This window comes from Glycine max, chromosome 13, assembly GCF_000004515.6.
Source record: "Glycine max cultivar Williams 82 chromosome 13, Glycine_max_v4.0, whole genome shotgun sequence".
NCBI classification, from domain to species: Eukaryota; Viridiplantae; Streptophyta; class Magnoliopsida; order Fabales; family Fabaceae; genus Glycine; species Glycine max.
The window spans coordinates 14,727,966-14,755,679 of NC_038249.2; the positions used below are offsets into that span (position 1 = coordinate 14,727,966).

At 32.8% G+C, this 27,714-nt stretch overlaps 3 protein-coding genes across 4 annotated transcripts; 2 read left to right on the top strand and 1 right to left on the bottom strand.

Moving 5' to 3' along the window:
- The first annotated feature begins 112 nt into the window (after positions 1 to 112).
- LOC100806175 (probable ubiquitin conjugation factor E4) lies at positions 113 to 9,604 on the top strand. The gene is made up of 16 exons (XM_003543842.5): positions 113 to 1,284; positions 2,191 to 2,395; positions 2,616 to 2,767; positions 2,856 to 3,144; positions 3,294 to 3,446; positions 5,054 to 5,257; positions 5,350 to 5,462; positions 5,599 to 5,713; positions 6,193 to 6,282; positions 6,370 to 6,573; positions 6,666 to 6,761; positions 6,901 to 7,023; positions 8,466 to 8,558; positions 8,665 to 8,829; positions 9,055 to 9,144; positions 9,242 to 9,604. Exons 1-16 carry the CDS (start codon positions 434 to 436, stop codon positions 9,413 to 9,415), a joined length of 3,117 nt encoding a protein of 1,038 aa, XP_003543890.1. The 5' UTR covers positions 113 to 433; the 3' UTR covers positions 9,416 to 9,604.
- Positions 9,605 to 13,078: 3,474 nt separating this feature from the next.
- On the bottom strand, positions 13,079 to 16,139 carry LOC100801925 (probable mitochondrial saccharopine dehydrogenase-like oxidoreductase At5g39410). The gene is made up of 2 exons (XM_003543835.5): positions 15,340 to 16,139; positions 13,079 to 13,927 (listed from the first exon to the last, which is right to left on the bottom strand). Exons 1-2 carry the CDS (start codon positions 15,982 to 15,984, stop codon positions 13,238 to 13,240), a joined length of 1,335 nt encoding a protein of 444 aa, XP_003543883.1. The 5' UTR covers positions 15,985 to 16,139; the 3' UTR covers positions 13,079 to 13,237.
- Positions 16,140 to 23,445: 7,306 nt separating this feature from the next.
- On the top strand, positions 23,446 to 27,414 carry LOC100797299 (chorismate mutase 1, chloroplastic). 2 transcript variants are annotated; one of them, XM_003543826.5, is made up of 6 exons: positions 23,451 to 23,875; positions 24,601 to 24,826; positions 24,957 to 25,043; positions 25,731 to 25,874; positions 26,544 to 26,636; positions 26,998 to 27,414. In XM_003543826.5, exons 1-6 carry the CDS (start codon positions 23,715 to 23,717, stop codon positions 27,232 to 27,234), a joined length of 948 nt encoding a protein of 315 aa, XP_003543874.1. In that variant the 5' UTR covers positions 23,451 to 23,714; the 3' UTR covers positions 27,235 to 27,414. The 2 variants fall into 2 exon arrangements, with proteins under 2 accessions (XP_014620773.1, XP_003543874.1); XM_014765287.3 differs by lacking the exon at positions 25,731 to 25,874 and having other exon boundaries at positions 23,446 to 23,875.
- The last annotated feature ends 300 nt before the right edge of the window (positions 27,415 to 27,714 follow it).

Sequence of the window (27,714 nt, forward strand, 5' to 3'; positions counted from 1 at the left end):
AGAATATCTAGTTACCAAAGGAACTCAAGAAATATCATTGACAAGCATAAATTATTGAGAGAAAACATTTAAAAAAAAACTTCTATTTGTTTATATTTTTAACATTCCAAATTAATCAAATTTCAGAATCCTCCCTGAAGGTAGAGGAAACTACGTCGTTTGGAACCTCTGATTCCTCGTTACCAATCCATGTCTCTCTTCCTGACACAGTTTCCCCCTACAAGAACCTTCTGAGTTCTGTTCTCTCCCTCTCCAAAACCAAACCATGTTCCATTCTCAACCCTTCCCTTTCACTCTCACTCAACAACAATAAGATCCTTTTCCCTCATCACACTTTCCCTTTCTTTTTTTCTTTCTCCACAAAACAAACCTATCGAAACAACAACCAATTTCAATTTCAATTCTAATTTGATCACTCTGATAACTTTCATCTATGGCGGCGGCAAAACCCCAACGCACTCCACAGGAAGTGGAGGACATCATCATCCGCAAAATCTTCCTCGTCTCGATCACCGAAATCGCCAACAGCAACACCACCACCAATTCGAAAATCGTGTATCTGGAACTGACCGCCGCCGAGATTCTCAGCGAGGGCAAAGAGCTCCGCCTCTCGCGCGATTGCATGGAGAGGGTTTTAATTGACCGTCTCTCCGGCGAATTCGCCGGCGCCGGAGACGAGTCTCCGTTCCAGTACCTCGTCGGCTGCTACCACCGCGCGCACGAGGAGGGGAAGAAAATCTCGAACATGAAGGACAAGAACTTGCGGTCGGAGATGGAGACGGTGGTGAGGCAGGCCAAGAAGCTCTGCGTCAACTACTGCCGGATTCATTTAGCAAATCCCGAGCTCTTCCCGAGCCGGGGTTCGGCGAGTACCGGCGCCAATTCGCCGCTGCTGCTGCTGATTTTCGCGGAGGTAGGCGGCGGGAATGTGTTTGGTGGCGGCGGCGGCGGAGGTGCAAAGAGTCCGCCGGGGTTTCTGGAGGAGTTTTTCAGGGACCCTGATTTTGACAGCTTGGACAAGATTCTGAAGGGTTTATATGAGGAGCTGAGAGGGAGTGTGATGAAGGTGTCTGCTCTTGGGAACTTTCAGGACTCATTAAGGGCTTTGTTGTATTTGGTTAGGTTTCCAATTGGTGCCAAGTCACTTGTGAATCATGAGTGGTGGATTCCCAAAGGGGTTTATGTGAATGGCCGTGCTATTGAGATGACCAGCATTTTGGGTCCCTTTTTTCATATCAGTGCTCTTCCTGATCAAGCTTTTTTCAAGGGGCAGCCTGATGTTGGGTGAGCTTGAGATTTTGTTGATTTAGCAGCTTTGTTTGAAATTCATGTATTGATTGGTTTTTAGTGGTCTTGCGTTTCTCTTTGTCTGCATTGGTGAGAGGAGCTGAAGGGAGTAGTAGGACATGTGATTGGTTGCTTTTTGTTATTGTGAACTTGGCTAGAGTATACCAGATTAGTTAAGCAAACTTGGTTCTAGTATAATTTTGATGTGCTTGCTGGTTCTATCCTTTGGTTTCATAGAATAGAAACAAATGGTTTATGGTCAGTATTTTGGACCTTCAGCAAATTATTGTTAGAAAAATTATGACTGTTCCAAGACTTGTAATGTTGTATGGACTGAATGTCGGGCAGTAAAAAGACAACAAAAGAATAAATGCAATTTAGTAGAAATGTGAATGGTGCGTTAGATGAATGAACTTACTAGACAAGAGATGATTAGGAATGAATGCATAGGGCAAAAAGTTGGGGTAGCGCTTATTGTAGAAAATATCATGTTGTGTTGCCTTAGGTGGTTTGGGTTTGTGGAGAAGACTTATAGAAGACCAAGTTAGGATAGTAGATTAGATGGAGGGTAGTCTAGTTGTCAGAGACAAGAGGGAGACTAAGAGAAAACATAGGTAAAATAATTAGGAAGTATGTCAAGAAATTTATCTATAGATATGATTTATGAGTGAACATTATGGTGTCCTTTGATTCATGTAGCCAAGTTCATTTAATGGGAAAAGGTTCAGTTGTTTATTTGCTACCCATTATTCTTGTTCCACTTCTTGCTTATTGTCCCTTTTGAAGTCTATATGTTTACCATATGAAGCCTAGCTGTGAGACTTATTTGGATGGGATATTTTATTGTTTATTATTTAATCCGGCTCCCTTTTTAACTTAATTTTTTTCTCATTTGAAATCCAGGCAGCAGTGTTTTTCTGATGCATCAACTAGGCGACCAGCTGATTTGTTATCTTCATTTTCCACTATCAAAACTGTCATGAACAACTTATATGATGGCCTAGCTGAAGTACTCCTCATCCTCCTTAAAAGTCAAGATACTCGTGAAAATGTACTCAAGTATCTTGCGGAGGTGATCAATATAAATGCATCCAGGGCTCATATACAGGTAAATTTCTTTCTTATCTGCATTTTTTTAGCGGAAGTGAAGTGATACACCAAGCAAGATAAATTGTGTTCAATTGCTTCTTTCTTATTTTATTTCATTTTGTTTTTTTTGCATTCCTTGTCATCATATTCATGCTGAAGTTTACTTATAATGTATACCTGTTTTTTGTTATATGTCTAATGAGAATATGTGTGGCATTTATTTATTTTCTCAAAAACAGGTTGACCCTATTACTTGTGCAAGTTCAGGCATGTTTGTAAATCTCAGTGCTGTCGTGCTTCGTCTATGTGAGCCATTTTTAGATGCAAATTTAACAAAAAGGGATAAAATTGATGCAAAATATGTGCACTACTCAAACCGCTTGAAGCTAAGGTGAGGGCTTTGTGTTTAAATATTAAAATTCTCATGGAAATTTCATGTATCTCCCTATAGGTAACTTTTGGTCATGATTCTGTTTTAGTGGGTTGACTGCTCTTCATGCATCATCAGAAGAAGTTATTGAATGGCTTAATAGTAAAAACCCAGCTAAGACTGGGGCAACCAATCAATATAATGATGATCAGAAACGCTTGCAACAATCCCAAGAGGCCAGTAGCTCTGGTAGTAATGCTGATGAGCTCTCAAATGAAAATTCTGCACGTGCTGAAAAGACGAAATATTCATTTATTTGCGAATGCTTCTTTATGACTGCAAGAGTGCTCAACTTAGGCCTTTTAAAAGCATTTTCTGACTTCAAACACTTAGTTCAGGTAATCATATGTATGTTTGGATAGAATTGAAAGTTGTTGGTATTATTTTATGGGAGCTAACTATTATTGCTGCCATATTTTATATCTGCTTTGGACATTTTCTTCTAAAGTTATGCAAAGAATAAATGCTGGAGTTATATTATATACAGGATATTTCTAGGTGTGAAGATGCTCTCTCCACACTTAAAGCCATGCAGGAGCGAACACCCACTCCTCAGGCAGAATTGGATATAAATCGACTTGAGAAAGAAATGGAATTGTACTCACAGGAAAAACTATGTTATGAAGCTCAGATATTGAGGGTAGGTCCTTTTCTCCCCAGCATTGAAGTTTCTTGTTATCTATGTTTGCACATACAGATATATGAAAATAAAATAAGTTGCGTCTGTGCTTGTATTGTGTGTGTTTTTTGGGGGAAGGGTGCGTGGGATTGAGAAAATCAATTATACCTTGATTAGCTTTATAGTTTCTTTAGCAATAGTAAGTTGTACATTCTATTATTATATGTAGTGTACTACAGATCTTAATGTACTCCAACTGTCATCTTGTACAATTGTACTACATCTTGTATTATCTGTAGTCTGTACATAGGTCTTTGCTCTAATATAAATAAGACTAATTGTGTACAGTTTCATTCATTCAAACTTCGGTTCTAAAAGGTTTCTGTCTAAGATCTTTCTCTCTCCTTATGCACATATTATCTGTTTCTAAAGAAGAAACACCAGTTTTCTCCTCTTTTTCCACTTTGTCCCTTTTCCTGCAGTTGTTTGGCCTTGACTTCTCTTTTCCTGCTGTCTAGTAAAACAGATGACAATCAAATGGCCTAACATATTATCTCCAGATCAGTCTTTTTTTTGTTGTAGTGGGAGAACCAAGCACTAATAGATTGTTGTCACTTTATATAGAGAGAAGATTTTTGCTTTGTTATAATTCTACTAGTTTCATCAACTTGAATGACCTTCTAGCATATTATTTACTGAAATCTGTCAAGGACTCAAGGATTCTCGAATTAGCTACTTTTATAACAAGCTGCACACATGATTTATATGCTCTTCTTTGAGGGGGAGTGTACAGCGTACTGCAAAATGTAGTATTCTCCAGCTGTACTCTTGTACTAAACCTTGTACTACAGGATGACGTAGACCTATGCTATATATAAATAATGTGTATGGTGTTATTTATTTGTATGTTGTCACAAATGTGGTTCTCTTTCTACGTTTTCTTACAGTAGTGACCCTTTTCTTATTTTTCTTATGTGAAATTTGGGGATTGATGGAGCTTAAAGTGATTTTTATTTGTTGGCTAGGAAGCACTGATATGATGGAACATGGATACAATATTACACGTACACATACATTGGGATATAGAAAATTTTAAATATTATAAGACGCGACATAGATAATTGTATACATACAACGTATAAATTAACATAATATAAAATTGTAAATCACCAGAGAGAATTCATGTTTTATAACTATCATGAGTCATTATAAATGCAATACAATGCTAAAATTTATCTAATTATTGTGGTATTCCAATCAGTGTTGGTATAAAAAAGTAAAAAAATTATGAAGATGCAACTAAAGTATTTGAAGTCTCCATCTAGTGCCTGACATCTGATATGGTTACAACATAACACGGTTGCTAATGTCTGTCTTTTCTTAGTTTCATAGTAAAGACAATATTCATTAAATTGATCTCTCAAGAGGATAAGCAATGAAGCATATCTTTTCTACCTTACAAAGATTATGTTCTTCTAAATTAAATGTTCACTGAAATTTGATACTTGATTCATCAATCATTTGATTTAGACATGTTCTTGTTACTTTTAAGCGTTCTTTCTAGCTTATAAAGTTTCAAATTTTTAATATTCTCATTTTGAATTACTGGCTTCACATTGTTTCCTTAGGATAACACACTTATTCAAAATGCGCTTTCCTTCTACCGCTTGATGATTGTTTGGTTGGTTGGCTTGGTGGGTGGATTAAAGATGCCTCTACCACCAACTTGCCCAATGGAATTTTCTACCATGCCTGAACATTTTGTGGAAGATGCCATGGAACTTTTAATATTTGCTTCCCGGATTCCAAAGGCCTTAGATGGAGTTGTGCTGGTAGGCTTCACCTCAAGAGTTTTTTTCTTGGATTAATCCTTTCTCTCCCAAATTCTTCGTATGCAAGATAATTCATTTATATTGGTCTGCAGGATGAATTTATGAACTTCATAATTATGTTCATGGCCAGCCCTGAATTTATCAAAAACCCATACCTGAGAGCAAAGATGGTTGAAGTCTTGAACTGCTGGATGCCCCGTAGGAGGTAATTGGTGTCTTTTTTCTTCTGTGTAAAATTGGAAAATTTGCTTATCATTATTATTATGTTGTGAAAAGTTGTTTTAAGTCTTCAAGCTATATAATTGAGTATGTGGTCCCCCTGTTCTATTCCCTCTCTGCAGCGGCTCAACTGCTACAGCCACCCTATTTGAAGGTCACCAACTCTCTCTTGAGTATCTTGTGAGGAATCTTCTGAAACTTTATGTTGACATTGAGTTCACTGGTTCTCACACACAGGTTAGTCTGATTTTAAGACTGTTGGTGGCATAACGCATGACCAACCTTTTTCCCCCTAATGCTGTCGGTTTCTAGATTAATATATGAGGAATATAGTTGAATAGTTTGGAAATCACCTTTCTTCTTGATTTCTTGAAACTCTAGCTTGAGCATCGAAAGGGGGTCCATAATAGTCATGTTAGTGGTTCTGTTTACTGAATGATGACTTAAGATGGATCAATAGATATGTTTTTTTATAATCATATGCATGCAATTGATTAGAGCAAAGGCAGAGAAACTTTTGAATTGTATTTCAAACTGCTTCACCAATTTTTTTATATAGCTCTTAATATAATGCCCCAATTATGGTTTCCTAGATAAACACATATTCATATACATATTACATTCCGTGAGTTTCAGTATTTGAAATCATTAGCCTTTTTGGGTTTTTGAATACAAGACCTAGGTAATTGTCTTAATTTGTCACTTGTCCATTGCAGTTCTATGATAAGTTTAACATCCGCCATAATATTGCTGAACTCCTCGAATACTTGTGGCAAGTCCCTAGTCATCGTAATGCTTGGAGACAGGTAATGTATTAAAGATATTTGAATTTTATTTTTATCTCACACCATACTCAACTGTATCTAATCATTTCAAAGTTAATTTATTTCCAGATTGCTAAGGAGGAGGAAAAGGGTGTCTATCTGAATTTCTTAAACTTTTTGATTAATGATAGTATTTATCTTCTTGATGAAAGTCTGAACAAAATTCTTGAGCTAAAAGAATTGGAGGCTGAGATGTCAAATACAGTTGAGTGGGAGAGACGACCAGTTCAAGAGAGGCAGGAGAGGACCCGGTTATTCCATTCTCAAGAAAATGTCTGTTGACATTTTGTTTCAACATAAAATTATGTATCTGTACTTGTTTTTAAAATCATTTAATAAAGCATTTAATGCTGGATATTTTGTAGATTATTCGGATAGATATGAAGTTGGCAAATGAAGATGTCAGCATGCTTGCATTTACTTCAGAGCAGATTACTGCTCCATTCCTACTTCCTGAGATGGTATTTTCTCTCTCTTTCCAACCAGGGCATGTTATGCATCTTGTAATCTCATAAAATAGTTTGTGGTTGAACTATGATTTTCCTTTGAAAATTTGGTATTCTCCTTATGAGTTTAATCTTATTTTTCCACTTTTTCAAGGTTGAAAGAGTGGCTAGCATGCTCAATTACTTTCTGCTGCAATTGGTGGGTCCTCAAAGAAAATCGCTTAGTCTGAAGGATCCTGAGAAGTATGAATTTCGTCCAAAGCATTTGCTAAAACAGGTTGGCATCAACTATATTTCAAAATTATTTAATGTGTGTTTTTTTTAGTAGTGGATAATTATGTCAGGGGCTATTTAAGCCATAGAAATTGCTCATCCTTAGTGGTGCAGTCTTTTAAGTACCCTAATCTAGTGCCTTGGAACTTACAGAACAGGTGGCATAATTGTATAAATCTAACAAAAAAATGAGATTTGTGGTAGGTCATATTTTGAGGGAGGGGAATACTTTTGCAGACAATTCTGGCCACTAAAGCTCTCTCTTTTGATGGGTTTTACTGGTGGAATTCTCTCCCCCATTTCTTAGTTATTGACTTCAATAGAAATAGGTTTGGTTATACAAACTACAGGTTCAAATAGTTTGTTTTCCCATGGGTTTGGTTTATCTCCCCCCATGCCTTTTGTTGCTATCTTTTTTGGTTGAATGATATTTCCTAGCTTGCTGTCTGCTGATTTCTGTGAGGTGCCAACCTAGATTGGTTTTCTCCCGTAAATCTTGTGCAGCAATCAGTTTTTTTTTAAAAAAATAATTATGACAGGAGAGGTGATATGCTATTTTTTGCAATCTTTAGACTAGTCAAACATGACTATAATAATATTGATTCTAAAAATGTTGTTTTTACATCTTCATTAATTCAAGGAATTTGAAGAACTTCAATTTTAGACTGGTTTATAAATTGTAAATGATATACACTTTTGACTTTTGAGCCTGTGAAAAGTCCACTTAATGACTATTTGATATGATTTCATGTATAATCTGTATCATATTTTTGGGGGATGAGAAATTCTTATGTTAATGAAGTTGTAATGTATACATGAAATGGATCTATATGAAGGTAATTTAAATCTTCGATTAAAGCCATACATTTAAATCTATAGTGGATTTGAGTTTTTCTTTTGCTCAATCCAAAGGCACAAAACGGTGGTATTATACTCCATCTATTTTTTGTTATACCGTTATGCACCTTGTTAATCTCATGTGAATTCCTTGTTGCTTTGCATGCTTAATTTCTAGTTGACTATCTCTAGTAATTTGATCGAGTCATTTCATAATGAATTGTTGCTCTCATAAATATACTTCGAAAATTATCCAAGTTCCAATTTTTCCTCTATTAACAGAATATTCTGTCTGTCATATGTTGGCTCTACATTACTTTCTTGTGCATACAAAGTTATTCTGAAACCTTTCCCAACACTAGTAACTTGGTTGAATCATTTAACGATGATTTGTTTTGTTGCTCTACGCATGCAAAAAACCCCTTTTGGTCTTTATTCTTTATTATTTATTTTATATTAAATATTAATGGTTTGATTAGTTTTTTTTGGAAGAGGGGTGGGAGGAGGCAGGGACCAGAATCTTGTATCTCATTTATATTGCGCGGCACAAATATATTACTAAACTTTATTTTTCAGAGCAAACTATTAACTTCAATATATTCTTTGTAGATTGTGCACATATATGTTCATCTAGCCAGGGGTGACACGAATTCCATCTTCCCAGCTGCCATCTCAAAGGATGGTCGATCATACAATGATCAGGCAAGTTTTGTGGGACTTTTGATATACTGCATACTGTTCTCAAGAATTTTTATTTTGTCTGTATTACCATATAAGCAAATGCAATCTGACTGGTAATTCGCTGCAGTTGTTTAGTGCTGGGGCTGATGTTCTTCACAGAATTGGCGAGGATGGGAGAATTATACAGGAATTTATTCAACTTGGCGCAAAAGCTAAAGTTGCTGCTTCAGAGGCCATGGATACTGAAGCCACTCTAGGGGAGATACCAGATGAATTCCTTGATCCAATTCAAGTATGTTTTCCATTTTTTTCTGTGTTCATGTGTTTTTTTATGGAGGTGGGGTATCACTCATAATTGACTCGCAAGTGTAAAATTTGATAGCGACCAGATGCATGATTACTCTTAATTAGTTTTGGGGAAAAATTGCTTTATTTTTTCCGAAAGCTCTAAAAAGTTGTTTATAAGCTGTTTTGAATAAAAGACAAGCTAATCCATAGTGACACATTTGTATTGCAGTACACATTGATGAAGGATCCAGTTATCTTGCCTTCTTCAAGGATCACGGTTGATCGTCCTGTCATTCAGAGGCATCTTCTTAGTGATAGTGTAAGTGTACACTTTTGACCTTTTGTTCCTCATTACTGATGTTCATACAGAGAAGAAGTTCCTTGGTTTATGCTTTTCTGTTTGGTTGGTTGTGCAGACTGATCCATTCAACCGTTCTCATCTTACCGCGGATATGTTGATTCCCGACGATGAGCTAAAAGCAAGAATTGAGGAGTTTGTCAGGTCTCAGGAAATGAAGAAACACTTAAGCCTACAGAGCACCAAGGCCACAATTCAGACTACAAATGGGGAAACAATGTTGATTGATTAGGAAAATATCTTGAGTTTCCTAAGTTGTCGAATGAAATATGGATTCGGGCCATGCGCATAAAGTTAGATGTTGAACCTTAACTTAATCTTATTCAATCATTTTTGGAAAAAATTGAAGCTATCATTAGAATTTTAAGGCTGTAAAGATATTTGGAACAGTTAATGTAAAGAAGTCATCCATTGAATACTACGATATATCTTATTTTATACAGATATGGAACAATCTTGATTGATTAATGCCCTTAATACCATGAACTTAAGATTTCATCTTGACAAACTTTATAATCTAATATAACAAGCTATCCACACCACTATCCCACTGCAAATCTGCAAATACTTTAGCCTCCATGAGTTAATGATAATTTTTTCATTAGTATTATTCCAATTTTTTTTATCGAACAATAATTTCATGTAACTATGTTTATTGTAATAATAACTAATAAGACCGTCCAAACTCCAAAGAGCTTAACTGGTGTCAATTTATATGTGAGATAATGAGTTTGTAATAAATTCAATGCAAATCAGAGGTATTTTGATTGCTGCCGTCTTTGCAAGGGAAACATCCACTTTGGGGATATGCTGCTTCTCCTTGCTTTTGAGAAGAGTTATGCTCTCTGCTTTTTCTGACAATCAATATGTCAGGATATCTATGAACAATTTAGGAATCATTTTCTAAAAATAATTAGGAATCTCATCAATATGGCACAAGTTGGTTGAGAAGTGAAGGTAGTGCGTGCCTGGACTGGGACTGGAAAGTAAGATTCCCTCAAACCTTCATACCTTTAGTTTTGATCAATACACAAAAATTCTAAAATTGAGAATATTGGTTAATTTAGTCTCTAAAATTATAAAAGAAAATATTATGAAAAAAAAGGACTACGTACCGATAGTATAAATTTTTTTTTTTACAATCATCCAATCATAATCCGTTATATATAAAGTTGATTTTTTAAATAATTATTTTAAAGTAATTCAAACATAGGTATTAAACTCCAAGGACAATGTAAAATTAGATGACAGTTTTTTAAAAATGATTATTTTAAAGTGATTTATATTTTAACCGTTGAGTGTTAAATTTTAAACGTTGACTAGACTAGAAAGTTAATCAATATTTTTAAAAAAATGCTTAAGGAAAGATTAAAATCATGCACCTTGAAGTGAATGGCACACTCATTTACCATTACACCGACATAAACATTTGAATATTTAGTGTAAAATGTAGTATTAATACAAGTTGTATGTGAAAATAGTTTAAAATTTAAATTTTATTCTTTTTAATTTATTATAGTTTTATAAAATTATATTTTTACATAAATTAGAATATATATATATATATATATATATATATATATATAAGTTTTATTTTTATTTAGTGATTTAGTGACAATATTTTTTTTTATCTATATTAAGATATTTAAGTTATTTATTGTAATATAGAAAAAAATAATATCAATAAATCACATACATAAATAATTTTAAAAATAAAAAATACTATCATTTTATTTAATTACGTGTGTTTATTACATAATTTAATTATTTAAAAAATTATGCACCTGATTAAATAAATTTAAATATAAATAAAAAATACTATTATTATATATAACAAGAATATCTTAATATAGGTAAAAACAATACTATCATTAAATCACATATATAAATATTTTAAAAGATAATAAAATACTATCATTTTATGAAATTATAATTTATATAAAAAAATATATATTAAAGATAGAATTTATATTATACATTTACTGTATAAAATAAAATTTAAATAATATGATAAAAATACGTAAGATTATAAAAATATAATATATAAAATAAAGATAACACTTATATAAATATACATATTCTAATTTATGTGAAAATAAAATTTAATCTCATATATTATATTTTAAAAGATAATATATAAGATTAAAAAATATAATAGATTAAAAAATAATAAAATTTAAATTTTGAATTATTTTTTCATAAAATTTATATTAATACTATATTTTACATGAATAACTAAATGATCATGTGTGTAGTGATATAGAAGTGTGTTATTTACTCAAAGGACCATGATTCTAATCCTATCTCAACTATTTAATTTTTTATTTTTTAAGAAAATATTGGTTAATTTTTTTAGTCTAGTCAAAATTTAAATGTCAAATACCATGAATTTCAAAATGTAGAGGGACTCAAATAATAAATTAAAAAATAGGAGGACGATTTGGTCAAATAAACAAAATAGGATGGATGAATTTTACAATTAAGTCTAAACTCTATTATATAACCCTTAAAATTAATAAATTACGGTTATTTCGATTCTTAATATTACAAAATGACATTCATTTCTATTCTTAAAATCATAATTATAAGATTAAAATGACCGATGTTTATATCCAATCATGTAATTTTGGTCCCCAAATCCAGATTTAGACATTGAGTGTTACAACAAACGTTGACTGCCATGTGTTACGTTTTGGTTTGTCCATATAGTGGTGCACGATTTTAACCGAGTGTGGTAATTTGTTTTACCCTAACCCTAAAAGCTTATCAGAAACTCACTAACCCTAATCCTATAATATCACAAACGTGATAAAATGGCACATGGAAAAAGTTGTAGTCGATTCAGAGAGAACAGTGGAGGCAAGGAGCAAACCACATACAAGTGTGGTGTGTGGTGGTGGTGCGCCACAAGCTTAGGAATCGATTCAGAGCAAGAGAACCCTCGACGTTACCGGCAATTTGAACTTTTCATCCATCTTTCTCTTTCTCTTCCTCCATCTTCTCCTCTCTTTTTATTTTTTCTTTTTTGTCTTATCTTTCTATTTCTTCCTAAACCCGCTTTCTCTCTCTAACCCGAACCACCTACCCGCTTTCTCTCTCCAGCTTCTTTGCATTCTCATTCACAGGACTACTAGTTCTGCAGCAGCAATTCTTTATTTTCCAGCTTTATTCTCTTTGAATTAATTTCCATACATTGTTTAATTTAGTCAATCAGTTAAAATGACGCACCAGCATATCGACGAACCAGAACGTGACACGTGACCGTCAACGTTCGTTTGTAACGGTCAACGCCCAAATCTGAACCTAGGACCAAAATTACGTGATTGGATTAAAAAAGAACTAAATCCGTGAATAAATTTAAAGGGAGACTAAAATCAAAATTGGAGAGAACTAGGAGGACCAAATTTATAAAGTTGTTTCTTTCATAGCAATACAAGCCGGTAACAAACCTTTACCTTCTGTTTTGTGTCAAGTTACTACTCCAGTGCATGCCAACATGTTTCAGACTAGCTACATTCAAACAAAACCTTCAGTCTAGAAGATTAAAAGAGGGAATCCAAGTTGCACCTTTTTCTGAATTAATTCTCCATTTCCAAGTAAATTAAGCCTCAATTAGCTCTCTACTAGCTATCTGCCACTGCCCACTAGTAAACAGTCTGTTCTATTATGATCTCCACATGCAATAAAGTAGTCACTATGATGTCAATCAACCTGAACAAATGTTGAAGCCAATTAAAGATGATCTAGCTGGTGATCAAGCCAAATACTTTTTTTAGTGAACACAGGGTATCTCTCAAAGTACTGAAATTCATGAGGCTAATTTTCTCAACAAATATTTTTCCATGCACATAGATTTAGAGATTATCTATCTAAGTATCAACTATGTCACACCATCTTGGTTCAAGTCAAATGTCAATATAACTGTAGTATTCTTACAAAATAATAATATAGACATATAAAACAAAAAAGATTCTCTCAATACTTTATTATAACTTCTGCACTCCGACCAGTCAGTTTTTTCACTTCCAACCAAAAATGGATGAACTGCTTAGAGTCAAGAAGAAATAGAGCTTTTCGAGATGACATCAAAAGATATTCCATTTTGTTGAAGTCTTTCCTGGAGATCAGTTGGACCAAATACAATCCCTGGAGTGTAAACACCTCCCTTTGGTAGATTCTTTCTTTGGCCGTGAAGAACGAGAGCGCACTGAACCATAATTATTGGGGTGGTTACATAACCCATTTCAGGTCCCATTACTCTTGTTATAATCTCCATGTCAGGTTTTGTGTTTCCCTGTGCAGCAAGACTCTCATTGCTGAAACCATGTCCAACAAACCACATCTTGAATGAAGCACTTGCAATCTCCTCTTCAGAAGGACCATTCTTACTGAACCCGCCAAAGGTGAAGATGGAAGGATACTTCAAAAGAAGCCATCTTCCAAAAGAGGTTCTTCCTAAAACACCAATGATTATTCCAATAAGAATAAATCCGAACACGTGCAACAAAGATTTTGAGCCTATCTTCACACCAAAATGAGCCGGCTTCACGGATGTCCAGTAGGCTTTCCTTTTTTCAACCATCTCAGCATTCTCATTCAACCCAGGAAGACCATGGGGGGATTCAGTTAGAGTAGAAAGTGTTCTTCCAACAAGAGTTGCATCCGCTGAAGGTAGTGTTACTCCCCAAAGGCCAATTTTCTTCTGGTGTTCTATTATTTCTCCTTTAGGTGGGGGCCCAGGAATCTGCAACCATAAATGAGTAATAAAAGTTCAAAATATAAGAGAAAATAACAAAGACGATATAAATTGGGCAACTAGTTTTAAAATTATAAACCCAGTTTGAGGAGTACTCTATCCTAGAAGATATGGTCTAGGTTTATTGTTCTATTGAAAAACAATAAAAAGGTCAATAAACAAAACTACATTAAGTTAATCTCATTTTAGATGAAATTAAAAAGAATGAAGTCGATATATTTTAACATTCAAAATGAGCTACAATCAACAACCAGCACAAGTAACTCAATGATGATAATATGATTCCCAGTTAAGGAGATTGTCAGAGGAATAAGGATTTCATTTCAGGTATGATAACCAAAAGTTCCCAAAACTTGAATATGTTACTGGTTGCATGCAGGCAAACATTGTGGTTTAAGTTCTATAAACTCCATTGCTGTATGTTGAGCTCTATGACAATGAAGTGTAGAAATTAAAAACTAAAAATCACTTAAAAAACAACAAATTTCAAGTATATGGCAATTCATGATTAGATGACTTAAGTCCATGAAAATAATCAATATACACTTATCTTCTCTTCCATCTCATTTCTACATCATTTTCTTCTTATCTTTCTTTTCCTTTTCCATTAAGTCACTCATCACATTTATCATTTTCTCTCCCAACTTTTTTCCACTATCTCTCTCTTCTTTCCACCCCAAGATCGGGTGAACGATTATCACTACTCTAAATTCATTGAGTTTGTTTATTATACATACACTGTCATTGTGAAAGTTTTTACACTCTAAGTCAATCAGAAATCATGTTCCATATTTCCTTTAAGATAACTATTGTAAATATCAACAAGGCTAAAAGATATATGTTTGGTCTCCTAACTTACTTTCCGGTTCTAATTTGGTACCCTATGATTTAAAAGTTCTAAAATAGTCCCCTAAACAATATTTTAGTAACATAGTTGTCCTTCCATTAGTTTTAACCCAAACGGCGTTAAACATGTGTCACCAGTGACTGCGGCTCCTCTGACTCCCGTGGTGGTGTAGGGTTCCGCCACACCGCCACCGGTTCCATCCTGTGGTTCCACAATCATGGAGAGGTTGCAACCGCCGAAGTTCATGTCGAAGAAATTCAGTCTGTTGGCATCGGTTTAGGGTGAACTCCGCCAGCATGGTCGGCGGGCACAGTTGAATTTCATGGGGGAGGAGCTGCAGTTGACTCGCGGGTGACTTATTTGATGATTATTTATTATTTTTATAACTTAAAAAACTAAAACTAATTTGATAGTACTAGTGTACTACTATCTATATTCCTACTCCAAAACCCAACAAACAAGAAAGAACCACACAGAATCCAATCAAATTCAAGTGAACTGAACCCCTTTTATCAAATTGTATGTGTCATTCATGGTGTGATATAAATCATACCTCAGGGATCACTCTGGTGACTCTAGAACGTTCCATTTCCTTCAAATCCTTCACAGCCATAACCGCAGACTCAAACGTCCCAAAGTTCCCCACAATTCTCTTATCCGATTCCAAACTCAGGTACGCCCCCACCCTGTTGGGCCGGGCCGGGCCCACCCACTGCCTCGAATGGAACAAAAAGCCCATCTCCGCTGGAACCGAGTCGAACCCACACGCCGAAACCACCAAAGAACCCTTTTTTGTTGCCTCCGCGTGGTACTCACGCTCCACGCGCTCCATGAACTCCGACTCGCCCGTGATGTCGAGGTAGTCGCAGCCGCACGCGACGCACGCCGCCACGACGGGTTCGCCATGGCGGCGGAAGGGGCCCACGCAGTTGAGGAGGAGGCGGGTCTGGTCGCAGAGGGAACGGAGGGAGGGAGGGTCGGCGGTGTCGGCGGCGAGGATGGGGATTTGGGGCGGCGGGTTGGGCTGAGCGGCCCATTTGAGGGTTTGGGCCAGCTTGGAGGGGTCGCGGCCCGCTATGGCGAGGGAGGTGAAATGGTTGGAATTGAGGAATTTGAGGGCTTCTTTGAGGACTTGCTTGCCGGTGAAACCTGAGGCTCCTAGGATTACCACATCGAACTTTGCTGCTGACACTGCCATGTCTTTTTCTTCTCACTTCCACTTCGCACCAACTGTATTAATGAATCTACTCTCCTGTTTTAAATCATTGTCTCATGTAATATTGTTAACATGTAGATGTAGCATGAGAAATACTTTGAATATACTCTCCAAAATACTATTTTATTGAAAATAACAAAAATATTTTATACTTCTCATATCATATTTAAGACTAGGCATGGTAATGGGTCCAAACCTACCGGCTTCAGATCCATCTCGATCTTGATGAAAAAAAATCTAAGTTGGTAGGGTCGAGATCACGTTTTCCCTAAACCTGTCCCAGAACTCGTCCTGCTAATAATTAATTTATAAAAATATTCTTATATATATATAACACATTAAAACCTAAAATTGTTGAATTGAATTTTATGCTAGTGTTGAATTAGATTTTATATTGTCATGTACAATCTAAAAATATGTTATGATTGTTATTTAAATTTTCTTTTTTATTCTATGAAAAATTGTATTTTTTATAAAATTTTATAAGCATGTCGGGGACAGGACGGGAAAACCTGACCCCATCGAGGGCGTGGATGGGTAAATCTACACCCCATCGGATTTTGGGGGCATGGGCGGGATAAGCAAAATTGACTCCGACCCGTTCCGTAGTCATGTCTATTTAAAACTTTGTATTTTTTTTAGATTCTTAACTAATTAAAATGGATTATATGTAATACATACAACCAGTTATGTGTGTGTTTAATTAGCTTTGGAAGTAGAAAATGGATTATTTTTAGTAAACAATTACTCCCTTTGGTCTTAATTATAAGAAAAAAAAATGATTGTTTTTGCAAAAAAGAAGACATACTTCATATTTTTTAAGAAGATTAGTTAATTTCATTAAATTATGTCTTTTTAAATAAATAAAAATATTTTTTTCAAACTATCTTTTATTGGAACTTGATATTAACCATAAAAAAAAACATTTAGCGTTATGAAATGAAAGGTGTTTTGGAGATGATTTCAATAAATAAGGTATAAATAATTGAGAACTACTCATATTTGAGACAAAAAAAGAAACTCTTGTTACTTATATTGGAGATCGGAGGGAGTATTTTAATAAATTTCTGAAATTAAATTTTATTAGTTATATACAAAAAAAAACTACATATATATATATATATATAATAAATTTCTAAAGTTAAATTTTACTAGTTATATTAGTTTTTAAATTTAATATGTTGTCCAAGTGAAACTAGAGTTGAATATTTTAAAGTAAGGTATCAAGTTCAAGGCATGTGCTAGTTAGGTTTCTTAACATGTATTATCAATGACAAAGTCAATAGATATTTCACATTAATATTATGGTGACAAAAAGATTAGTTCTTGCTACTGGTTTCACTAAGAACTATAGTGATAGTCAATTATTAAATTTAACAACTATAAGATAATAAATTGTATTTCCTTTGGACTTATATATAAGTAAAAAAATGATATCATTTATTGGACTTAAATATAAGCAAATCTAAACTAATTTTGCTTTATTTAATACTATCATTCCTAAAACACTTTTCATTTAATTCTATTTCTAATTTGAATGACTCTTTTTTATTCACGATAAAAATTACAATAAAAGGCATTTTAGAAATAACCTTATTTTACTTGAGAATAGTAAATTAAATGATATCAACTAACTTTCTTAATTAGTTATTTTTGCTTAGATAGGTGTTCAGAGGGAGTATATGACCATATGTCATGAAATAAAATGTCAATAGTTTAAATTTCATGTATTTATTTGACATTTTTCTAATTTCAAGTACCAATGCCTCACAATTTTAACAACCAAAATGATAAGTCACTTGATTATTTTGAGAATGAATTATGAGTGCAGATAAACATCATCAATGTGTATTAACTAACGTAAAATTATTTTAACTTAATTAGTAGTATAAAGTGTTGTTCTAGGTAGGTCAAATCACGAACCACTAGTTATCACCACAAACTCACAACTTGTATAATCATGAACCTTGACCCAATTTTGGACTCGTAGAGCTTGGCAACACATAGCCTAAGGTGTATGTTAGACAAACTGTCCTCAATGATTTCTCTGAGTAAAACACAAATCCTCCATGATTTAATAGACCCATCTCAAATTAACTAAAGTATCAAAACTTACAAGAAAAAGAAGAACTGAAAACTCAAATAGAGAATAGAGAGAATAATGATGATTTTTTTTTTTCTGGATGTGAAAGCAATAGTGAGAGCATCCCATTTATAGATAGAAAAGGGTCCAACAATAATCATGTTAATTTTATTTTTGATAATAAATATGATTAATTAAAAATAATATGTAATCAATCTATTTTAAAGTAGTACTAAAAAGGTTTTAATACAATAATTAAGTCAATTTAATTTGCAGCATAAAACCTTTTTAAAATGGAAATTATTCCATGTTTAGAAACAAGTAGAACCTTTTGAAATACTCAAAAAGTACAACAATTCCCTACATATTTCAAAAGGTTTTAGATTTCAAAGAAAATAAAGGTTTTTGGTTTCTCATTTGGGATGTAATGCGTCAGATTTGATGACTTAACACACAGCATAATTGGTGTAGCAAGCTATATGAGGCAAAAATGATTGGCATATGCTAGTGGTCTACCAATCACATTACACCCCCACAATCCTTGTCGTGACTATTGCGCTAATAGGTCATGTGTGTGCCCGATATTTATGAATGCTCTAAAGATTTTGTCACGATCTCATACAAGTGGCTTCACTTAACACTCATATAAGTGATTTCATCAAGTGTATGCTACAAATCATATACCACCCATAAGGGTTTGAAAATCATTAAAAATTTTATAAGTCGTTAAGCTTTTTCATAACCACATAAAGCTTATCTATAAAACTTAATCTCTCACTAATGTAGTATCTAGCACTTTCCCACACCATAAGAAGGGACTAAAAATTAAATTGATTAAAATCAATGTAGTGCTAGCAGAATTCACGCCAGAGATATTTTTTGTTTCCCCTTACAAAGATTCAAGGGACTAACCGCCTAAGAATTCTTTGTCTTAACACATTGGAGGGTACATCCTTTGTGGTACAAGTAGAGTGTACATCTACTTGGGTTGTAATACTGAGAACAAGAGAGGGTATATCTCTTATGGATCAGTTCAAGTGGAGGGTACATCCACTTGGTTGTTCAAAGAAAACAAGGGAGGGTACATCCCTTGTGGATCTTTGCTTGTAAAGGATTTTATAAGGTTAAAGGAAATCTCAAGAACCGGTGGTTGCTTGGGGACTGGAAGTAAGCATGAGTTGTTGCCGAACTAGTATAAAAACTTGTGTTTGTTTTTTTTCTTTCCTACACTCTTTAATTTCTGCTGTGTACTTTTTATTTCCACTTTACTTTTGTCTAAGTTATTATTTATGTTCTTTACTTTCTCATAACTTAGTAGTAAAGCCTAATTGGATCTAGTAATATTAAGAAGGATAAATTTTAATTAGTCAAGACACATTAATAATTAATTCAACCCCCCCTTCTTAATTATTCCGAGGCCACTCGATCCAACAACGCGTCACCATTTCATTGATATGTAGACCTCATTGATATAGGTATATTTTTGGATTAAATTATATAGGAATTGATAATTTTTCTCTCTTATTTCTTCCTTTATGTGCAAACAATTGAAATTTTAATGTCATTTAAATTTTTGTGCAAAAAATATTAAAAGTTGATGAATTTATGATGCTTAGTGAATAATTGGCGGAGAAAAACAAAGTAAAGCCCAAGAAGCAAATTCAAGATGTGAAGCTGCTCGCTTAGCGCGTCTCAGACGCTTAGCGTGATACACAGGCTCAACGAACAATGCACGCTTAACGTTAGGATAATTCTGGAAAGTGAAGGATAATGCTGGAAAGTGAAGGCACGCTTGCCCAAGACACGCGCTAAGCGTAGATATCGCCATACTCACTAAGCGCTTAGCACAAAGGTTTCATGAAAACTAAGCTAATCTGCACCTATAAATGAAGGAGAGAGAAGAAGGAAAAACACATAGAAATTCCAAGAGAATGCAATTTCTTATAAAAGGAAAATGCTAGAAGAAGGAGAACGAATCATTAGTAGTCATTCCTTCCCTCCATTCCCTTTCTTATCTATTCTCTTTTCAATTCATAATCCTCTTGAAATTTTAAGATCTCTTATGACTATGAAAGACTAAACCTCCTTTGTTGGGAACTTGCCAGTCAAACTACTTTTGATGTAATTCTCTTTCTATCTATCTAATATTATTACCTATCCTTTCTTGTGCTTAATGCTAGTGTTTATGGCTTGATCACCCGTAAGTTTTAGGGGTAGCGTTGGGAAACATTATTTTCTAATAGAACTGAGAAATGGTATCTAAATAAAGCATCATTAGGGATAGGTTGATTTTGTTTAGCCTGTTATATATCTTTATTCTTAATGTAATTTACTGTTTTATCTCTACAAAGGGATTTGAGAGAGAAAATAGATAAATTAGACTCTTTCACTTGAGAGATCTTGGTTACAATATATAAGTAGATTCAGGTGTAAATTAGAATGATTATAAATATAGAAAATTTATTAATATTACATTAAGAGTAGCTTTGGTAGACTAAGTTTTTAACATTCTCATCTTCTAAATTTAACTTCTATAATATTGGCTTTTCTTATCTTTTCTATTTTTGATTAATTAATTTAAATTCATGTTTAATTTCTTTTCTTGTTTATTTTAATTTAATTTTCTGTCAATTTATTCTACTGTTTTCTCACAATCTTTTTAAATCAATTTCTTTAAATTAATTTATTAATTAAATATTCATCTACCTAAGTACACATAAAGTCAATGTAAATTCGATACTCAGACTTCCGTTTTAATTTTATAATTTGATGTACTTGTCAATGAGTTTAACAAGTTTTTGGCGGCGTTGTTGGAGACTTTGTTCTTTGTACTTAGTAATTTGGATATTTTAATTTTTAAAGTAATTCATTTTAAATTTTTATTTTAAAAAAATATTTTTCAATTTTTCTTTATTTACTCTGATTGGTTTCCCAATCTTTTCTTAACAAAAAAATATTAGTGGTGACTCTTAACAATTCAGAACGTTATCGTTTTTTTTGAATATTGCAGCCACGATTGTGATAGGTAGGCTATCCACACTAGGTATTATGTTCTTATTGGAGGGAATATGATCTCATGAAGAAGCAAGAAGCAAAATACAATTGTCAGATCTAGTGCTGAAACTGAATGCCGTGTGATATACATGGCTTAGACAACTTCTCCAACAACTCAAATTTGGAGACACTCATGCCACTACATTAGTATGTGACATTTAATCAGGTTTTCCATGAACGAACCACCAAACACCGTATAGATAGATTGCAACTTTATGAGAGAGAAGGTATCCTCAAGAAAAATTACTCATGATTTGTCTAATTCTAAAGATCAACCTGCACATATTTAGTAAATCTCTAGAGGTTCTTGGATTAATCATATTTATAATGAGTTCATATCATATCACAAATATGTTTAAAGGGAGTATAAGACATGTTATTATCTTACATTTGTCATTAAGAACATATATTCTATTTGTTATAAATTAACAATTGACTAATTCTTGTAATCAATACGGATTTCTTATACTACTCAAAGTGACTAATTAAAAAAATGAATTGGACTACGATTCTTTTTTATTTTTAATTAATAAGAAAGTCATGTGGTATTTATTTTTCGGTCAAAAATCCTGTGATATTTAATAAAATTTTAAATTGACTGTAAAATCCTAAATTGAAAAAATATTAAAACATTAAAGAAAAGTAAAGGCTAAAGAATCAAAATGTAAATTTTGTCAAAATTGATAGGTCAATACTTTATATTATTCAAATATTAAAAATAATGTTGTTATAAACTAATTATGTAATTTAAATGCTAATTAAATATATAATTCTTAAAGATAACTGAAAAAGTAGTGCTCAACACGTTAACAAACAAGTAATTAATTATTAATTTATTACAGAAAAAAAAAAGCACCACCAATGTGAACTGACGTGGAGTCGTGGGCAGATGAAACAGAAGTTGTGGTTGGACATTTGAACACATCGAGCTTACCAACGCGTTCGCGACTCATTTTCTCATTAAATAAATAAACATATAAAGTGAGAGACCAAAGACTAGACAGGTCAAGCCTATTTACTTCCGTTATCAAAACTCTTTTATCAATTTTATTTTTTCTTTTTTATAAGATTTTTTTTTCAAGTTATCTTTTATATTAATTATATTTTATCCAAATATCCTTAATTAGTTTATAATAAAAGATATATATATATATATATATATATATATATATATATATATATATATTAAAAAATACATTATTTCTCTTATGAGAATTGAATAAGAAAACTAACACATAATTAGATGAAAAATTAATTAAGTAATAGAGAGATTGAGTCTTAATAATTTTAAAGATAATATTAATAAAATAATATAAATTGTTATCAAATTTAATACTACTAATTATACTAACTAACTTTTTAAAAAAGTGTAAATTAATTAAAAAAGTCTTATTTTAGAGGACAAAGATAATAATTTCCAGTTAAAAAAAAGAGATAATAATTAAAACATAATTATCAATACAGTTAATACCATTTTAAAAAAATGCTACTGTAGTAATTTTTTAAGAAAAAATTTAAATTTATATAAAGTTAATGCACACAACTTAAAAATACTACTTTCGATCAAAATTATAAGATTCAAATTAAAAGTGTGATTGAGTTTTTTTTTATAAAATTCAATTTAAAGTATATTCTATATTAATTATTATTTTTTTACAAAAAAGCTGTCCATTAAATTTAATTTTAGAATGATGTAATATAAAATATTTTAGGTCTAAAGTCGATCAAAATTTTGATAAGAGATTAAAAACATAAATTCTAAAAAGTTTAGGTATAATAAACAAATTAAAATCATTTATTGTTTTCTAAAATAATTTTATATTTTAATTATATTTATAAAATTATTATAAGTTAATAAAAAAATTAATCTACCAATTATATTTTCCAAAAAACAATTTAAATAATTAATTATCATTTATTAAATATTATTATTAAAAATAACACAATTTATTCATTTTAATATTATTAGTGTTATAAAAAAATCTAATAATATCTATGGACATTAATGGAATATACTCTGTTAAAAGAAGAATATTCAGTTGTAAATACTTATGATCTTTCACAAAAATTAATCAGTACTTTTAATTAAATTACTTTATATTAATACCATAATTATAAAAAAAAATCCTATTAATACTAATTGTCCATCTTTAATGTGCATCTCTTTTTAATTATAACTAAAACCCAATATCTTAGTTAATGATATGAACACAATATCACTCGAATGAATAGATAAAGTTTTTCTATCCCAATAAATAGTAGTATTATATAAAATACTACTCTTATCTTATATTTATCTCAAATTTTCAACCCATATTTACCCTAGAAGAAAGCAAGTGTTGAAATACTAATGATCCCCACTACACCAAACCTTTTACGTTACAGAGTTTGGTGTGGTCACTCACATCTCCACCTACTGCGTTTCAGGAGTCGACAACCTTTGAATTTCTCATTTCTCATCCACTAACTTCTTTCTCAATCCCTCTTTTTCTTTTTTATGTTTTAAACTCTTTTAAAAGCTTCTTCCCTCTTTGCCGAATTTTCCATAAACCACATTCTTGTTGGTTCTCTTTCAATGGAGTCTAAGCTTTTAAGAGCCACCACCATCTCAGTCCCTTCAACACCCTCATGCGCTTTCCATCGCACAACTCGCAAGGCTTCGATTTCCTTCAACCCCACCTCGGATTTCGCCCCAAAAAGCAATCTTTCTCTCCAGGCACATGCGGCTTCCATCGAGTAAGAGACATTTTCATTTGGGTTTTTTCTGAAATTCAGTTTTTTAATCTGAAAGTTTCGATTTTTTGGTTGTTCTGCTATGTTTCTCCAATTGGGGTGCATGTAATTGAAATCAACCATTGGGGTTCAATGAGAATTGGTGGATTAGCAAAGAGGAAAGTGCATGCAATTGGGTTAGTTGTATGTGCTTGATCAGAAAATTTAACAGCAATTGTTCTTTTTCTTAAAAAAAAAAATTCCAAGGCTTGCTTAAATAGTGCCTTAAGAAGGTTAATACACCTTTTTTTTTTTAATATTATGGTCACTTCTTCAATTGCTTAAAGATGTAATGTGAGCATGGAATTATTTTTTTAATTCTTAATATTGTAGATGCTTATTTTCATCAAATATTTTATTAGAAAATAACACATGTGCGTATAGTGTAAATGGTTTTTCCAGTGTTAACATAACATTACCTTCAAAATTACAAGAAATTATAAATTTGTTTATTTTTTTTAATAATAAATACCTTCAAAATTACATGTATCATGATTTCTGATTAGTTTTTGGTGTAACTTTTTTTACACTTGACAATGCATAGAAATTGAAATTATATTTTATACTTTTTATATGGTGGATGTTTTTTTTCCTCGCTGTTATGCTTTCAATTTTTGTTTTGTTTGTCAAGTGGATGCTAGTGAGGTTGCTCAGCCATGTTTTAAAATTACCCTAATTCTTTTGTGTAGGTCAGTGCCAACAAAGAAAAGAATTGATGAGAGTGACAACCTGACCCTTGATCATATAAGACGTTCTTTAGTTCGTCAAGAGGATAGCATAATCTTCAGTCTCATCGAGCGAGCACAATACTGTTACAATGAAGATACATATGACCCTGATGCCTTCTCCATGGATGGATTTCATGGCTCATTGGTTGAGTACATGGTCGGGGAAACTGAGAGGCTTCATGCCAAGGTGTGTGTGGACCTAAGTCTCAAAAGCAATTTTTGACTAAAAGTTTTCTGTAAAAAAATGATAAAGTAAAGGCACAAATGTTTGATATATAGATATTACTTTTGCTGACTGGATTTCCATTCCACTGAAGGTGGGTAGGTACAAGAGCCCTGATGAGCATCCATTCTTTCCAGATGGCCTACCCGAACCAGTGTTACCACCTTTGCAGTACCCTCAGGTAAATGATATTCCTTATGTTCACTTTGACAGAACTATGTTTTCAGGTAGATAGAATAACAATGTGTATAATTCTTTAAATTCCTACTGCCCAAGTTGATTGAAGCGGTATTTAGGAATTAGGAGTTTACAACATGGGAGGAGTTTAATGAATTGCTATTCATAACATTATCAGTGATACCAGCTATGTAGGCGTAAAGACATGTGAATTACTCAATTATCTCTGTATAGATTTTTAAAACTGGAGATCGGAAACTGGCTTAAACATTGTAGTGTGAAAAGGTTATTTAAAGAAATAGATCCTTGAAAGTAGGATCGGTGAAAGAGGTGGTCCTTTGTTATTATTAATTGAAATGATTGTTTTCTCTTTTCAATTATGATGAGATTAAAACATTGTAGTTACTAGTTACACAGAAAAGGAGAAAGAAATGTACACCGAGTAGGGAAATGCCCATTCTATGATAGTATAAGCTATTAGACTATTTCAACCCAGAATGCTTGCACTAAGTAATAACAGTAAAACATAGAGTGAAAGGAATATCAATCAGCTTGTTAATTAAAAAATTACAGCATAATTCTCTCTCTCTCTCTCTCTGTCTGCCTGTCTGTGTCACAGGTTTAATGAATCTGTTGCTATATTTTTTATGTGCTAATTGCTTCCCTGAATTTCTGTATTATGTATGGATAGGTGTTGCACCCTATTGCTGATTCAATTAATATAAATGAAAAAGTATGGAGTTTATACTTCAGAGTTCTTATCCCACAAATAGTCAAACAAGGGGATGATGGTAACTCTGGATCCAGTGCTGTTTGTGATGTAATATGCTTGCAGGTACACATTCATTTGTTTTTCCTTTTAGTCAAATTCAGTGGTAAACTGAAATGATGGACAGGGTGGTACCACCTTGTATTTTCAATTATTTAATTTACTTCTTATTAAGGAATCTCAAAGCATATAGTTTTATTATCTGTTATAAATGAATCTATCTATACCGTCATTTCATATCCTTTTTTGTTTCTTCTTTGGTATTTAACTTTTTACATGTGCAATGTCAAGATCATTTGGTTTGATATTTCTGAAATAATCTTTCATTTTGATGAACAAAAAAAATCTGATCCTCATCCAAACAGGAACATGCTAGTGGGAGTTTTTTTTTTCCTTAGAGTAAATTCTGTACTCTGTGGTGACCTACAAAACAGGATCAGGCCATGAAAGTGATAGGTTTCCAAAGAAAATAGGTCATAATCTGCCTGACTGCCCCCTTGATAAAAGATAAAGACCAGTGATAGAATTAGAAAACTAATATAGATACCCACTATGAAAACAAGCCTATATCATCTTTTATGTTAGTACAAATTGTAACTTGCCTTGGTCAATATTTGGCTTGCTTTATTTTGAAAAGTTCAGCAATTTGTCTCCCTCTAAGTGAGTAACTTGAGATTGTAATCCTAAGTTCTGGCTCTTACATTGATGGAAACATCTGTTTTCTTGTGCCTGCAGGCTCTCTCAAAGAGAATTCATTATGGAAAATATGTAGCTGAGGCAAAATACCAAGCTAGTCCAGATTCATATAAAGATGCCATTATAGCACAGGTGCAGTAGAAATACCAGTTAGAACCTTAGAGGGCAAGACACGGATACAATTATTGTTATTTTATTTTTCGAGGAAATTTACATTGTCAACCGTAAATCTGCTTCACATTGCAATCATTTTAATCAAATTATTGATCAACTAATCGTGCTAAACTGTTAATTTTCATGTCATAATTTTTTCTGGGTCATGTATAAATCTATTTGGAAACTGGTAAATGGTACTGATATGGACATGCTTAGAAGTTTGACGAGTTTGCAACCTTTGTATATTGCTAAGGGACAATTTAAGGTTTCATTTTCATTTTTCTGGAAGATGGATTTTTCACAGAATCAACTTTGTCTCATCATGGTGACTTTTCAGGACAAGGACAAGTTGATGGAATTGCTAACATATCCTGAAGTTGAAGAGGCAATTAAGAGGAGAGTTGACATGAAGACCAAGACTTATGGGCAAGAACTGGTTGTAACTACGAAGGAACATCGAACTGAACCTGTCTACAAAATAAATCCAAGCTTGGTTGCTGATCTATACAGTGATTGGATCATGCCATTGACAAAGGAAGTCCAAGTTTCTTATTTATTGAGAAGGTTGGATTGAACATAACAAAAAGTACCTTTTCAATTACAGTGTTCATAGGGTATTTATATTTTCTAGGAAATGATACTTGCAATGGGTAATTTCTCTTGAATCATGACTATAAACTTTAGTTTTTGTAATTAACATATGAGGAAGCTCATATTGGGTTCTTATATAATAATTAATGGCATCCTTTATGTTGTTTTTTCTTGTGTTGATTGCATTGTAATTAGTACTATAAACTTTTTTTTTGGAAAAAAATGTAAATTATATTAAACCCAAAATGATACAATAATAATCGGGGCATATCCCGCAGTTAAAGAAAATCAAAAGTCTTCATAATACAAGAAGACCTATATTAAGATGCTAAAACAAATATAACAGGTGCGCTTGTCTATACATAAGAAACTTAATCTTGCTAATAACCTCTATTATAGAAAATTGATAATCTTTAAAAGTCAGTTTGTTCCTAGACAGCCAAATGCAGTAGACTGTAATTGC